Consider the following 12,616-nt stretch of genomic DNA (forward strand, 5'->3'; position numbering starts at 1 on the left):
ACTGGCCCCCCTGCATCTCCTCGGCCCCCTTCATCACTCTCTGAAACCTACTACTTTAGCTCCCTGACTCCTCCCTTTGAGCCAACTTCCTTCTGATTGGCTGACCTCATAGAAAGAGGATTTGAACACATGACAACACATGATAATAAAGATATGAGTCATAATGAGCCAGTGGTTAAAAAAAAAATCTCAAAAGCCACATACCGTCCACTTTATTAGGCAAACCTTGCTAATGCAGATTGGACCCGTTTTGTCTGCAGAACTGTTCTAATTCTTCACAGCGCAGATTCAACAGGAGGCTGGAAACATTCCTCAGAGGCTTTTGTCCAAACTGACATGATAGCATCACACAGTTGCTGCAGATTTGAGGAGTTTTTCTGAAATGCTGAAATCAACCCATCTGGCACCACCAACTATTCCACATTCAAAGTCCCTTAAATCCCCTTTCTTTCTCATTTAGCTTGAACTGCAGCAGCAGATCATCTTCTAAATGTCTAAATGCAGTGAGTTGCTGCCATGTGACTTGGTCTATGTTCTGTTTATCAAAGAACATGCTTATTTAACCAGAGAGCACAGAACTGAGATCTAATCCTGTTATATTCACTTCCAGTGCCACATTTTCCTCCCCTCCAAAGGGACAGAGTATGCAATCTGTCTGTTAGCAGTCTAATGTCGACACTTTTCAAGGTATCACGCTCAAATTTTGTGCGATGGCAGATACCAATAACAGCTCGAGCTGATTTAATTTTAGTGAAAATTGGCTCACAGTCAAGTTCAGAGTAAATGGGAAAATCTGTAAAAACTTTCTATTACCTACAATATTTTATGGATTATATTCAAACCTCACAACAATAGCCTAGGCCTCTGGGAACACGAGTACCTAATATATGACCTTGACCTTCATTGTTAGTGCCCAAGGTCAAAGTTGACCTAGAAAAAATTTCAAAAAACTACAACAAGTGTAATATATATAATATGAAAGGGAGAGCGCTGTTCAACATGTAAAGTTTTGCAAAATCAAACACTGCATAAATATATCTTAAAATCTCAAGTTTTTGTAAGCTTACAGAAGATTTCATCTAAATCTACTCCAATCATATGGCTTAGACATATAATTTTAAAAGGTCAAAGGTCCGACATCAGCATGTTATAATAAAAACTTCATAAAACATCAAAGTTTTAGTTCAGCCTTTACCCTTCTGAGAAAGCTGCACTCTAAGTGCTCTTATTTATTCTTTGCCTCTAATGAAATAATTTTGAATGAGTCCTAAATAAAAAAAAATCTTATGCATCTTATATGCAATGCTGGTATATTAACTAAGGTTATTTTAACCACTACATTACATTAACCACTATTGAATGAAACAGGCCATTTGAGCTCTATTCTGCTCCTCAGATTATTTCTCAGGTATGTTATAAATTTGTTATGAGGCGGGTCATAGTCATTCGTGCTGTAAGTAATTAAATAGATGTGTCACCAAATATGTTTATTCCTGGCCTGCTCATGGCAAAAGCCTGGCATCTAGTGGGTCAACAGCAGAAGCTCCTGGTAAGGGGTGAGTAGGAGTTTTTGCTCCTCGCACTCAGCAGGGTTGACCAGGTTCCTGTTTCCAATGCGTTTGGGAATGCATAACCTGTAAGTTTGGTGGAATGAATTAGTACCTTGTCCAATGAAGTGATGTTTGTTTACACTACTGGTGTAAGCTAGCTGTTGATGCTTTGTTTTGCCCGTTAGCATGAAAAAACATAGCGGTGTATGGCATTCGCTACACTATTTGGCATTCTATGTCTGTTTATTATTGATGTTGTGATATTGTATTGGTTGTTTACACATGATAACAATATTGAATGTAATATTTATGTATCTGTATGGATACTAAGTGCACCTTACTCTGTTTCTGGTATTACAGTTTTACAAGAATGAAAATATTACAAATGGTACAATCGGGAAAAGTTTTGTGACACGGTCTCCTGAGTGGTCACTGAAGCCATTTATGTTTAGCTCGCTGCATAAGCAGAATGGAAGTATTCAGCTGAGGGCTCCCTTTAAGACAACTTTCTTCTGATTGGCTGTCCCTTGCAAATAGAGGGTTTCAAAAACATCTGGGCGGAGCTTCTGTCCTCATAGCAATGTTGCTGAGATTACCATAATAATAATATCCACCAACATCAGAAGTAGCTGTTTGAAATTTAGTGTTTAGGTCAGATTTTGAGTTACTTTCTAACCTCATTATTGCAAACATTTGCTGTGTTTTTATTATCCACCCTGCTAATAATATAAAGCACAAAAAGTAACAAATATTGTATTTGAAATTAAGTTTTTCACTTGTTAACAGTGTTCCTGTCCACACAGTGAAGCCAAAGTCTGCAACTACAGCTAATTAAACAATGAAATTAAATCAATACGCCACTGCATTTTAAAGAGCCTCACAAGTTCAGCTCTGCAGTCTGCCCGGCAACACTACACCTGTAACATAAGCACGCACTACACTCCTCTATAAAAGCCAATTCAATCGCTCGCTTAATATTCTTTGAAAAACTATGACTGAGGCTCACATCTGTTTTCGTTTTTGTCTTTGTGAGAGCTGAAGCCTCCAGTAATGAGTGAGAAGCAGCACAAAAAGACTGGCAAATGGCAGCGAGTTGTCTCATAGCAGAAAAGGACAGGTGCGCAGCAATAACATGAAGTGCTTAAAACCAATGAGAAAGGAGAGGATTAAAACTTATGATGATACTGTAAAACTCACCATATGGGAGGAACAAAGAAGATGAAGCGAGTGTGTGACTCAGTGCTACACTTCTCCATTCTTCATTCTTTTTTTCATCCATTGACTGTGATAATTCTGCTAAAACTGTTGCTCTGGTAGATTTCATTAAAAGAAATAGAGCCTTATTCTTTTAAATTGTATATGGTTCATTTTGTCTGGATCATACCATTTTACTGTGTTTTAGACTCCTCTTGTGATCTCGCTATAGGGAGTCGGGATGTCACGTGTTCACAACCACTCACACTGAACCTGAATTTGGGGAAAGCTGCTCGTGTCCTGCAGGCCTGCATACAACTTCAGTTACAACAATAATAATTGAAGCCAGTGATTACGTTTTAACGAGAAGGCGTTCAGCTCAAGTCGACAGAGGTGAATGATGTGGGCAGCGCAGCGCCTATTATTTCCACAGACCACTGCTTTTCCCTCTGCAGCACACTAAAGCCTTCACCTCAAAGAATATGACCTGTCTGATTTCTCTCATAAATGTCACAGAAGTAATAGATGCTCACATAAACACACTTGCATACACGGGCGTGAAGAGATAAGTCAGCAAAGAATAGACAATTGTTTAATTGCAAAGAGGGTAATGCGTGTAAGTGTGTTGTGTCTGAAATCTCTCCAGGCTGTGACTCCTCTGTGGTCAGGTGCATTTGAACCATGTATAATATTTTTAATATTATTCATAACCTCACCTACAAATGATTCTCTTTAGTTGTTCGTAATGTGACAGGATGGTTGCTGAAAGAAAATGTTAACTGAATCATCATTAAATCAGACTCAAATCACTCAAATCAATCGGGGTGGTTGTGGTTGGTGAAAGGTTGGTGGTTCGATTCCCCAACTGCTCCACTCTGCATGCCAAAGTATCCTTGGGCACGATATTAACCTCGAGTTGTTCCCAATGAGTTCACTAGAGTGTGAGTGGTAGACAGAAAGCACTTTGATGTAGAAAAAATGGCTGAGATGCTGTTTAAAGCGCTTGGAGTGCGAGAGTACAGAAGTGATGTATTCTTTCACATTATATTTATATACAGTTTGTCAGTTTGGACACTGTCATTTCATGTTTTTTCTTTATTTTTACTACTTTTTACATTGTAGATACAAACTGAAGACATTAAATGTATGAAGCAAGATATATGGAAATATGTAGCAAAGAACAAAATGTTTTAGATTTTAGGTTCCTCAAAGTAGCCGCCCTTTGCTTTGTTGACAGCACTGCAAACCCTTGGCCTTCTCTTGATGAGCTTCATGATGTGGTCACCTGAAATGGTTTTCACATCACAGGTGAACCTTTTCAGGGTTCATTTGTGGAATTTCTTGCCTTCTTAATGGGGTTGGGACCATAAGTTGGGTTGTGCAGAAGTCAGGTTGGTACACAGCTGACAACCCTATTTGGCAACTGTTGGAATTCATATTATGGCAAGAACCAATCAGCTAAGTAAAGAGAAACGATAGTCCATCATTACTTTAAGAACTGATGATCAGTCAGTCCAGAAAATTGCAAAAACTTTGAATGCGTCCCCAAAAAAACCATCAAACTGGCTCACATGAGGACCGCCCCAGGAAAGGAAGACCAAGAGTCACCTCTGCTGCTGCCAGCACAGCCTGATGAATTTGATTAATTTATCCTGTGCTGGATAAATTCATCCAAGTCACCAGCCTCAGAAATCGCAAGTTAACAACACCTGTGGCTTCCACAGCATCTTGCAGCAACATGCCTTCCCATTCAGTTTGTGTTTAGTTGGAGCATCATTTATTTTTCAACAGGACAATGACCCCAAACACACCTCCAGGCTGTGCGAGGGCTATTTGACCAAGAAGGAGAGTGATGGAGAGCTGAGCCAGATGGCCTGGCCTCCACAGTCATCTGACCTAAAACCAATCGAGATGGTTTGGGATGAGATGGACCTCAGAGTGAAGCAAAAGGCCAACAACTGCTCAGCATCTCTGGGAACTCCTCCAAGACTGTTGGAAAACCATTTCAGGTGACGACCTCATGAAGTGGTTCGTAAAATGTGTATTTTCAACATAGCTCCATCCAGCTTCCACCTCAGCAGATGTCCAATCAGCTGGAATAAACTGCAACATCTGTCTGTGTGTCCTCTTTTGCTAAAAGATAGCTGACAGCTGAGGCTGGTTCAGTCGAGGTTATTTCCTGTTAAAGGGACGTTTTTCCTTCCCACTGTCTCCAAGTGCAAGTTCTGTATTATTTTAGGGTATTTGCCATACAATATAGTGCATGGTTGTTGTGATATATAAATAAAACTGAATTGAACTGAATTTAATTTGAATTTGTATCCTGATCATCCCAGACACTACTCCTCATTTCAGTCATGTATCCTTATTTTCTTCATTCAACTTTCATTGTATAGACCAGGGGTGGGCAATTCCAGGCCTCGAGGGCTGGTGTCCCTGCAGGTTTTAGATCTCACCTTGGGTCAACACACCTGAATCACATGACTAGTTCGTTACCAGGCCTCTGGAGAACTTCGGGACACGTTGAGGAGCTAATTTAGCCATTTAAATCAGCTGTGTTGGTTCAAGGACACATCTAAAACCTGCAGGGACACCGGCCCTCAAGGCCTGGAGTTGCCCACCCCTGGTATAGACTGTAAAGATGACAGATCTTCACTTCATGATGCTGTCTTGCCTCTTCCATCCATGAGCCAGTTTGTTCTTTCTTTCTGTCACATGATCTACCAGCTTTGGGAGATTGAGTCAAGTGTATGCACAGAAACAATGTTGTCCTTTTGGAAATGAAACATGTATCAGTGCAGTATGATTTGTCACTGCATTTAGCAATACCACAAAATCAGACTACAAAGTGTGGTGCTGACAGTTAGTGGTGCAGTCTTATCATCCTCAACAATTGGCTGGCCCTTTTCAACAGCAAAATAACTCAGACCCCTCTCAGTCTGTGCAAGGTTTCAAATCAGTGGGGTTTCTATTCAGAATTCCAAATTCAGTGGGGTTTCCTTCTTAAGAAATAACACAAACACTTATGCACAGAAAACGTTAATCACACAAGACTTATTCTTTTGATGTTTTGCCAAATTATAGAACTAGAGTTAATGTTTTATTTGTAAAGGAATAAATATCAGCATGGATAGCCTAAGATGATTTGCAAAGCAGTGTAACACGAGAAGCATCCATGACTGACTCTTCTTTAAAAACTGTTAGAAATTATCCCATTCAGGATGTAAGTTCAGAGTTCCACATGTTGTTTGGAGAGCAGGAGAGCATTTATCCTTACAGTTAGTGAGCCTAAAACCCCGAACAGAACCTCAAGATCTCTGAGCGCCAGACTTAGTAAAAATCTCTAGAAATTGGGCAAATTTAATACGATTTAATACAGCGGTCCCCAACCCCCGGGCCTCGGACCGGTACCGGTCCGTGAGTCGTTTGGTACCGGGCCGCGAGAGTTGAGGCTCAGGTGTCAAATGTATAGTTTTCAGGGTTTTTATTGGTTTTCAGCGTTATTTTGTTATCGTTTTTATCGTTAACTCGGTTTTCCTGGGTCTTTTCACGTGTGTTATGATATGAAATCTTATTTTTTTCAGTACCGGTACTAGTTTTATTTTGTTGTATTTATCCGCGACACCTTAAAGGCCAGTCCGTGAAAATATTGTCGGGCATAAACCGGTCCGTGGCGCAAAAAAGGTTGGAGACCGCTGCTTTAATACATGCAGTTTAATATGATCAAAATCCTTTTATGTAATTTTGCCATCTCATCGACATCTCATGCAAAACTTTGGTTGCTCCACTGTGTTATAAGAAGAAGCTGAACTTTTATAGATGCTGCTTGTGACCAATCAGTTGCATGAAACAGCAGATGGTATCTAATCCATTCAAACATATGGAAGCTGATTTTTTTTAATGTAACATGATTACATGGGATTACCTCTGGAACCTGTTTGGGTTCAGGATGGCCATGTGTGTAGACACAACAGCTGATCTTTCACCACCTCAGAACTTAACTACCACCAACTATAAATCCTATTTCAAGAAACCAGACTGATCCCTAATTAAAAGTGGAGCTCTTAAGATTTGAACATGTAGTCACACAATGAATTTTTCTATAAACAGCATATCCTCTACATCCTCCTCTTACAAGTAGTATGTACTATCGAGTATCTAGCAGATTTAAAATGATTGAAATCATTGAAAATGTTTATGCTTGTTATAGAAAACTTTACTTTGAACCTGATTGTTGAAAAATATTGTGACTCACAACCAAAGTCTGTTTTGTGTTAAAGATTCCAGCTGTACTGACAGTGTTTCTGACCTGACAGGGCCCTGTCAGTAATTTCTTTAATGCAGGCTGACACACACGCACGCACGCACGCACACACACTCACAGACCACTGTCCATTGTCCGTGTTTACCTTTGAAGGCATTCGTGGCCGGTACATCAGTTTCCTGCATACTGCTCCTTCCCACGCTCTGCCAGCTGCTGCAGATGCTGCGATGGATGCCAACAGACCAACCTTAACCGGTCCGAGCCACGGCCGCTGGGGGGAGGGAGGGTGGCCGAGAGGAAGGGGTGGCGCCTGTCAGTCTCACTGCCATCTTTCTTCATCAACAGCCCATGTGCTTGGTTAAAAGGCCGCCGTCTCTAAAGCCCCGCGGCGGGTGAGTGTCTCTTCCCTGCTCCAGCGACAGCTCGTGAGGTCACTCTTTGTTCTCACAGGACGCTGCAGCCTGGTAAACTAGCCCGTATGAGGGTTCAGCTCTCTTGTCACAGTGGACTTTGTGGACTACAGTGATGGCTGAGGGGGAGAGATCGACGGGTTGTTTAGAGGTGGGGTCAGACCAGGATGGAGGCTGCGCTGTAGATGCTATTAATCTGATCTCTATCCTCCCAGCAGCAGGCCCGCAGTCATGACCAATACCCTCAATTCTTGGCTGTCTGTCAACCTTTCAACCTACGGATGAGCAACTCTGCCTCTTTACCTTCTGTGAGCTGAGAGGGTGAATCAATATGTCTCTCCTCTAGAGTCGGGCTTGCCTTTTAAACTCAACTTTAACCAACAAGCCGTCTCCTCTGATTCTCCTTCCTCCTTTGCCGGCTTACTCCCCCTTTGTATTTTTCTTCCTCTTATGTGTTTTGTCCTGTTGCTGCGGTCCCAAGCTCAGCAGGGGCTACTCGGGCGCTCTCGCACTGGCACCTCGGCTAAAAGAGACGAGAGAGAAAGAGGGAGACAGAGAGTGAGCAACTAAGTGACTAAATTCATGAGATACCAGAAACAACAAGCGAAACGGATACACCCAAGCAAAACATGGGCAGGGCTAACTGCTGCAATGACCAGCTGAGAAAAGCGAACACAGACTTCTCATCAACATTCACACACACACCGCAGTGGATGAGGTGCGATGTGTGTCTCAGTTTGGATAGCGGGTGGGTGGCTGGCTGGCATGGCCCCCTTTAGTTCCTCTCACCCACTAGGTTCTGACATGAAAGGGAAAAGTTTTTGTGAAAGCCAAGCGCCGCCTGTGACCCTATTTCACAGAGCAAGGGAGAGATAGAGCCACATGTCAGTGTGCCACTTTGAAGTCTGCCTGATAAACAGGGCTGGAGGAGGCTACGGCTGAGGGAACAACAAAACTTTATTTACATTTCAAAAGTGCCAAGTGCTGCTTTTTTGTGTCTGGGAACGGAATAAAAACCCAGAAAAGAGGAGAGGGAGAGAGGAGGAGGAGGAGGAAGGTGGGGTAGGGACGACTGGAGAAAAGGGAAAAACAGTGTAAAACAGATCGAGCCATTTTCTCCCCGTTCAGACGGTAAAATGAGGGTGCGGGAGTGATGCAGCGCACACGGGGAAGGCGTACGATGGGCGAAGGAAAAGGGGAAATTGCAGAGGAGGAAAAGCTATGCTCAAAACATAAAGGAGGGAGGCAACCCACAGGAAGTTGAGCTAGGAAAAAGCGGTGAAAATGACAAAGAAAAGATGAGACGGGAGGGGGAGATACAAAGGAGGCAGAAATCAAACATAAGATGAAGAGACGCAGGTTTAAAGAAGTTCAAGAGAAGAAATGACATGGGACCAGAGAAGGAGGGAAGGAATTTGATGGTGAAAAAAAAGCAGACAGACGGTAAACAAACACACGCCCTGTCTGAGGTTTTGGAAAGATATGACAGATCTCAGTCTTATCTCAGCTCCGTTCGCCTGTTCTTACCAAGCCTTATCACAGTCAGGGTACACAAACAGCTCGTAGGCTGGCGAATGGAAAAGTCGAGGCGAGAACGGGGCCACTGTGACGTAAGGCGGGGGGGTTAAACACTTCATTATGTGCCTCGCAGGTGACTCATCACTTTGCCTCCTGGTGACTAAACAACACCAGTGTCCCGAGTCTCTCCAGGCTCCCGCAGAAAAACATGTGATCCTAGGAGACGATTTCTCGTCTGAGTAACAGTTTGAAAAAATTCCAGAGGGTCGAAGTTAGCCATCCTTATTTTCAGAGTGGTCAGCCAATCAAAGAGCTCCTCTGATTGAGAGGACCGAAAATGAAATGACCCATGGGTCGCCACAGCTGGTAGCTCTGATGGGATCCCAATGGGATTTGTGTCCTGGGATCAAACATTTTCTAACTTTTTAGGTGAGAGTGTAAACCGCTACACCATGTCGACTAAAGTTAAAAGGAACAAAAAGAACCAAATGTAGGCTTAAAGGACGTATTTTCAACAATCAGAAGACCCTTTTGACTGTCGGACCTCTGTTAATAAACACCGAGGACCCGTCCTGGCCCTAAGACCTCAATGTTTAAAAAATGACCTAAGTGATAAATATCATCTGACATACTCGTGTAACAGTAACCCAGATACCCTATGAGTTCAGCAAAACTGATTTATTTATGATATTCAACAAGAAAAAAGTCTGAATTTATTTGCTTTCTCTAAAGGCAGACTGTTTCCTAAGTTATTCTTTTCTGAGCTGAACCAATGAAAGGAAACAGAAATTAGAAAGTGGATTTTTCCACAATGTGTGCCTCTTCCAGTAGTAATAAGGGCATTATTGTATAGCGTTGTGGATAGACTGTACCATCATATTCTGATGGAGGAATCACAATAGCATGCGACCTATTCAAAAGTCCAGGAGCAAGGACTTTATTTCAGTATTTTATGGCATATAAAGTTATTGTATTGTATAAACCCTTAATGGGTTTTCAGCAGGACTGAAAAAAAGTTCTTTTTATTAAAGTTTCTTGCTCCTGAGAACATGTGAAAGTCAGTGCAGCCTGACCCCACTGACTGTCTGTCTGTCTGTACTACTACAACCAGGAGTAGAATCGTTATCTGTCTGTCTGTCTGTCTGTTTGTTTGCTGGGTCATCTGAGGACAACAGGCTGACCTGGCAGGCAGTGGAAAATATGGCTCCAGGTGGATGTGTGTTCTCTGGTCATTTAAGGACAACTCCTGGTCTCCTGTCTTATCTTTGGATTTATCCAGCTGTAGGACTTCCAAGTCAGAGCAGAGAACACAGAGGTCTGGCAAACACCACGGGACACAGGAAACCAAGTGTTTGTTACTGAAAAATACCCACAGAAACACACACACACACAAATAGCACCTTATTTGTAGCTGTTGTCTCCGGTACAGGCTTCTATCAGGTTTCGGCTTTAATGTACCAGCGCCGATCTTTACACTATCACGAAACTCTGGGACCAGAGACTGGAAGCTGTAGTTCTTTAGTGCATTACCCCAGTCTGTGTGGTATGCACACTTAGTTTTTCTCATTCTTGCAGATTGAGTTTTAGTGTTTTTTGTTGTTTTCTCTTCTTCGTGGCGGTGCATGGAGCCATTAAACTTTTCTCGTTACCTTCATGCCCGTTCTCCTGTAACTGGGTCCACCTTATGAACTTCGCTGCCAAACACTTTGCTAATAAACATGTTTTTTCACACGCGAGGTTTCGACTACTCGCAAGTAGCGAACCTCTGTTTGGCGTAGGTGGGGGTGCTGCCTCGATAGAGTACGCAAGAGGCGGCGCAGATAATGCCCCCGTGCTCGCTGTGAATTCGCTGCACGATTAATTGCGCTGGTCTGGCACTGCGGCGATCTAGTACCATCCACTCTGCGTCGGGGAGCTGGCAGATTAAAAAGCCTTCACCGTCCAGTAATGCCGCACTGGGTCTAGAAAAGTTCGGAGCTGATGGCTGAAAATAAACGTCTGTTCAATTATTGCCCTAGTTCACTCCTTATGCTTTATGCCTGTGCTTTAGTTCAAAAAAGGGAGTTCAAACCAAATGTGCAAATGTACACGCAGAAAGCCAAAATCATTAGCAATACAAAGTAGAGTATTACTGTTTAGTCAGTGATGTTAGCCACCAGGGATGTATGCTTTCAGCTCAGTCCAATACTACTGTACATTCATTATAACAGACTGTTCTGTAGGCAGGAAAGGTGTGTTGGGTTTGAACTTGAACGATCAAACTAATGAATAATGCAGCTGCGGATTCATTTTCACTTTATAGCGACTGACAGCATCAGTGTTCACTGTCAATGTAGTCAATCTGTTCTTTGTTTTTTCAGTGAAATGTCAGATTGTGCCAAATCCCCGATAATAACAACAGCTACTGCATCATTTACATCGGGTATTAGAGCATAAGTCACAGTTGATCCCTGACATTAACCGTGTTTTTCTCACGCGCCTCTGAAAGAACATATATGCCTATTTTAATCAATCCAGCTTGTCCCTGGGACATTTGAGCAAACTGACAAACAGCCTTATGTCGTGGTCCGCGGCCCGGTGTCCGAGGAGCTGATGGGATGCCCACGCCCACGGGTGTGGCTGTTAACTCCACACCTGCATCCCATCTCAGGCGATTATCAGGTGGACTATTTGATCCAGCCCAGCCAGCTGCTCCACGCCAGTCCGTTAGTCGTCTCACAGCGGTAACGTACACCCACGGGAAGGCGGTTGTGAAAACCCTCATTTACCTGAACAAACGCTAATCTTTTTCTTTGCGCTGAGGTAACAGCTCGGCGTGTTTTTGAGCCACCTGCCCGTCTGGAGTTTGGATCGCCTCCGGTACCGATCGCCTCTACTTTCCTGGTGCTCCCCCGCGGACCCTCACCCCTCCCTCCGGCTCCCACGGCCCCGCTTTGACTGTAAGACTCATACTCTCCCCCACGTATGCTGCTATTTCCCCGCTCCCCAGTAACTCTCTTCCTCTTTCTGTTGCAGCTTCCCACAGTCCTGATTACGGCGTTCCTGCGTAACTCATCCCCCGGTCCCTTGATTTTTCTAGTTTCTCGTGTGTTTTCCTTCAACCCTTCCGGGGCACCTTTAGTTGAAATAAAATTTATTTTTCGTACTCCTGTGCGTATTGTCTCTGCTTCTGGGTCCAGCTTGTGTACTGAACTTCAGTTCATGACACCTTAATCACCTTTGAACCTGAGGATGATGTAAAAAGAAACTGCAACCTCAGACGACTGGAGGCAGATGGCGAAGGCCCTGGACTCTCAGATTTTACGCATCTTCTGGATACATTATTTCGTACGATCTGGATGTTGAGTTCTATATTTGTTTCCATCGGTTACACTCTGTGCTGCTCTCTTGGCCAGGTCTCTCTGGAAACATGTAATCTCAGTTGAACTGTTATATGGCTGTCAGCAGTCACTCTGCATGCATCACCTAAACGCTGACATTCATTTATCTTGGAGCCCATCCTCTTTTGATCACTCACAGATTTTAGTCTGCAAGTAGTCTACGGTCTCCAGCCTCTTCACAAGTGGACCTCCAGTACGGAAAGCTCTTCTTTTTGAATTACTGTGCTGAATCCATCTCGCCATTTTAAAGAAAACTGCCTACATAAGGATGAAATTTTCAAAAATCTACCCCTGTACTTA

The 12,616-nt window shown here is 43.1% G+C and overlaps 1 protein-coding gene across 1 annotated transcript in view; it reads right to left on the minus strand.

Moving 5' to 3' along the window:
* Window positions 1-12,616, minus strand: part of LOC102794913 (low-density lipoprotein receptor class A domain-containing protein 4-like) — a 275,819-nt gene that overhangs the window by 165,296 nt on the left and 97,907 nt on the right. The window contains exon 2 of the mRNA XM_087847934.1: window positions 7,154-7,941. Coding sequence (XP_087704060.1) covers window positions 7,154-7,193 — 40 coding nt within the window. The 5' untranslated portion in view covers window positions 7,194-7,941. The remainder of the gene's footprint in view (window positions 1-7,153; window positions 7,942-12,616) is intronic.

This window comes from Neolamprologus brichardi, chromosome 11, assembly GCF_056152115.1.
Source record: "Neolamprologus brichardi isolate AB-2024 chromosome 11, ASM5615211v1, whole genome shotgun sequence".
NCBI lineage: Eukaryota > Metazoa > Chordata > Actinopteri > Cichliformes > Cichlidae > Neolamprologus > Neolamprologus brichardi.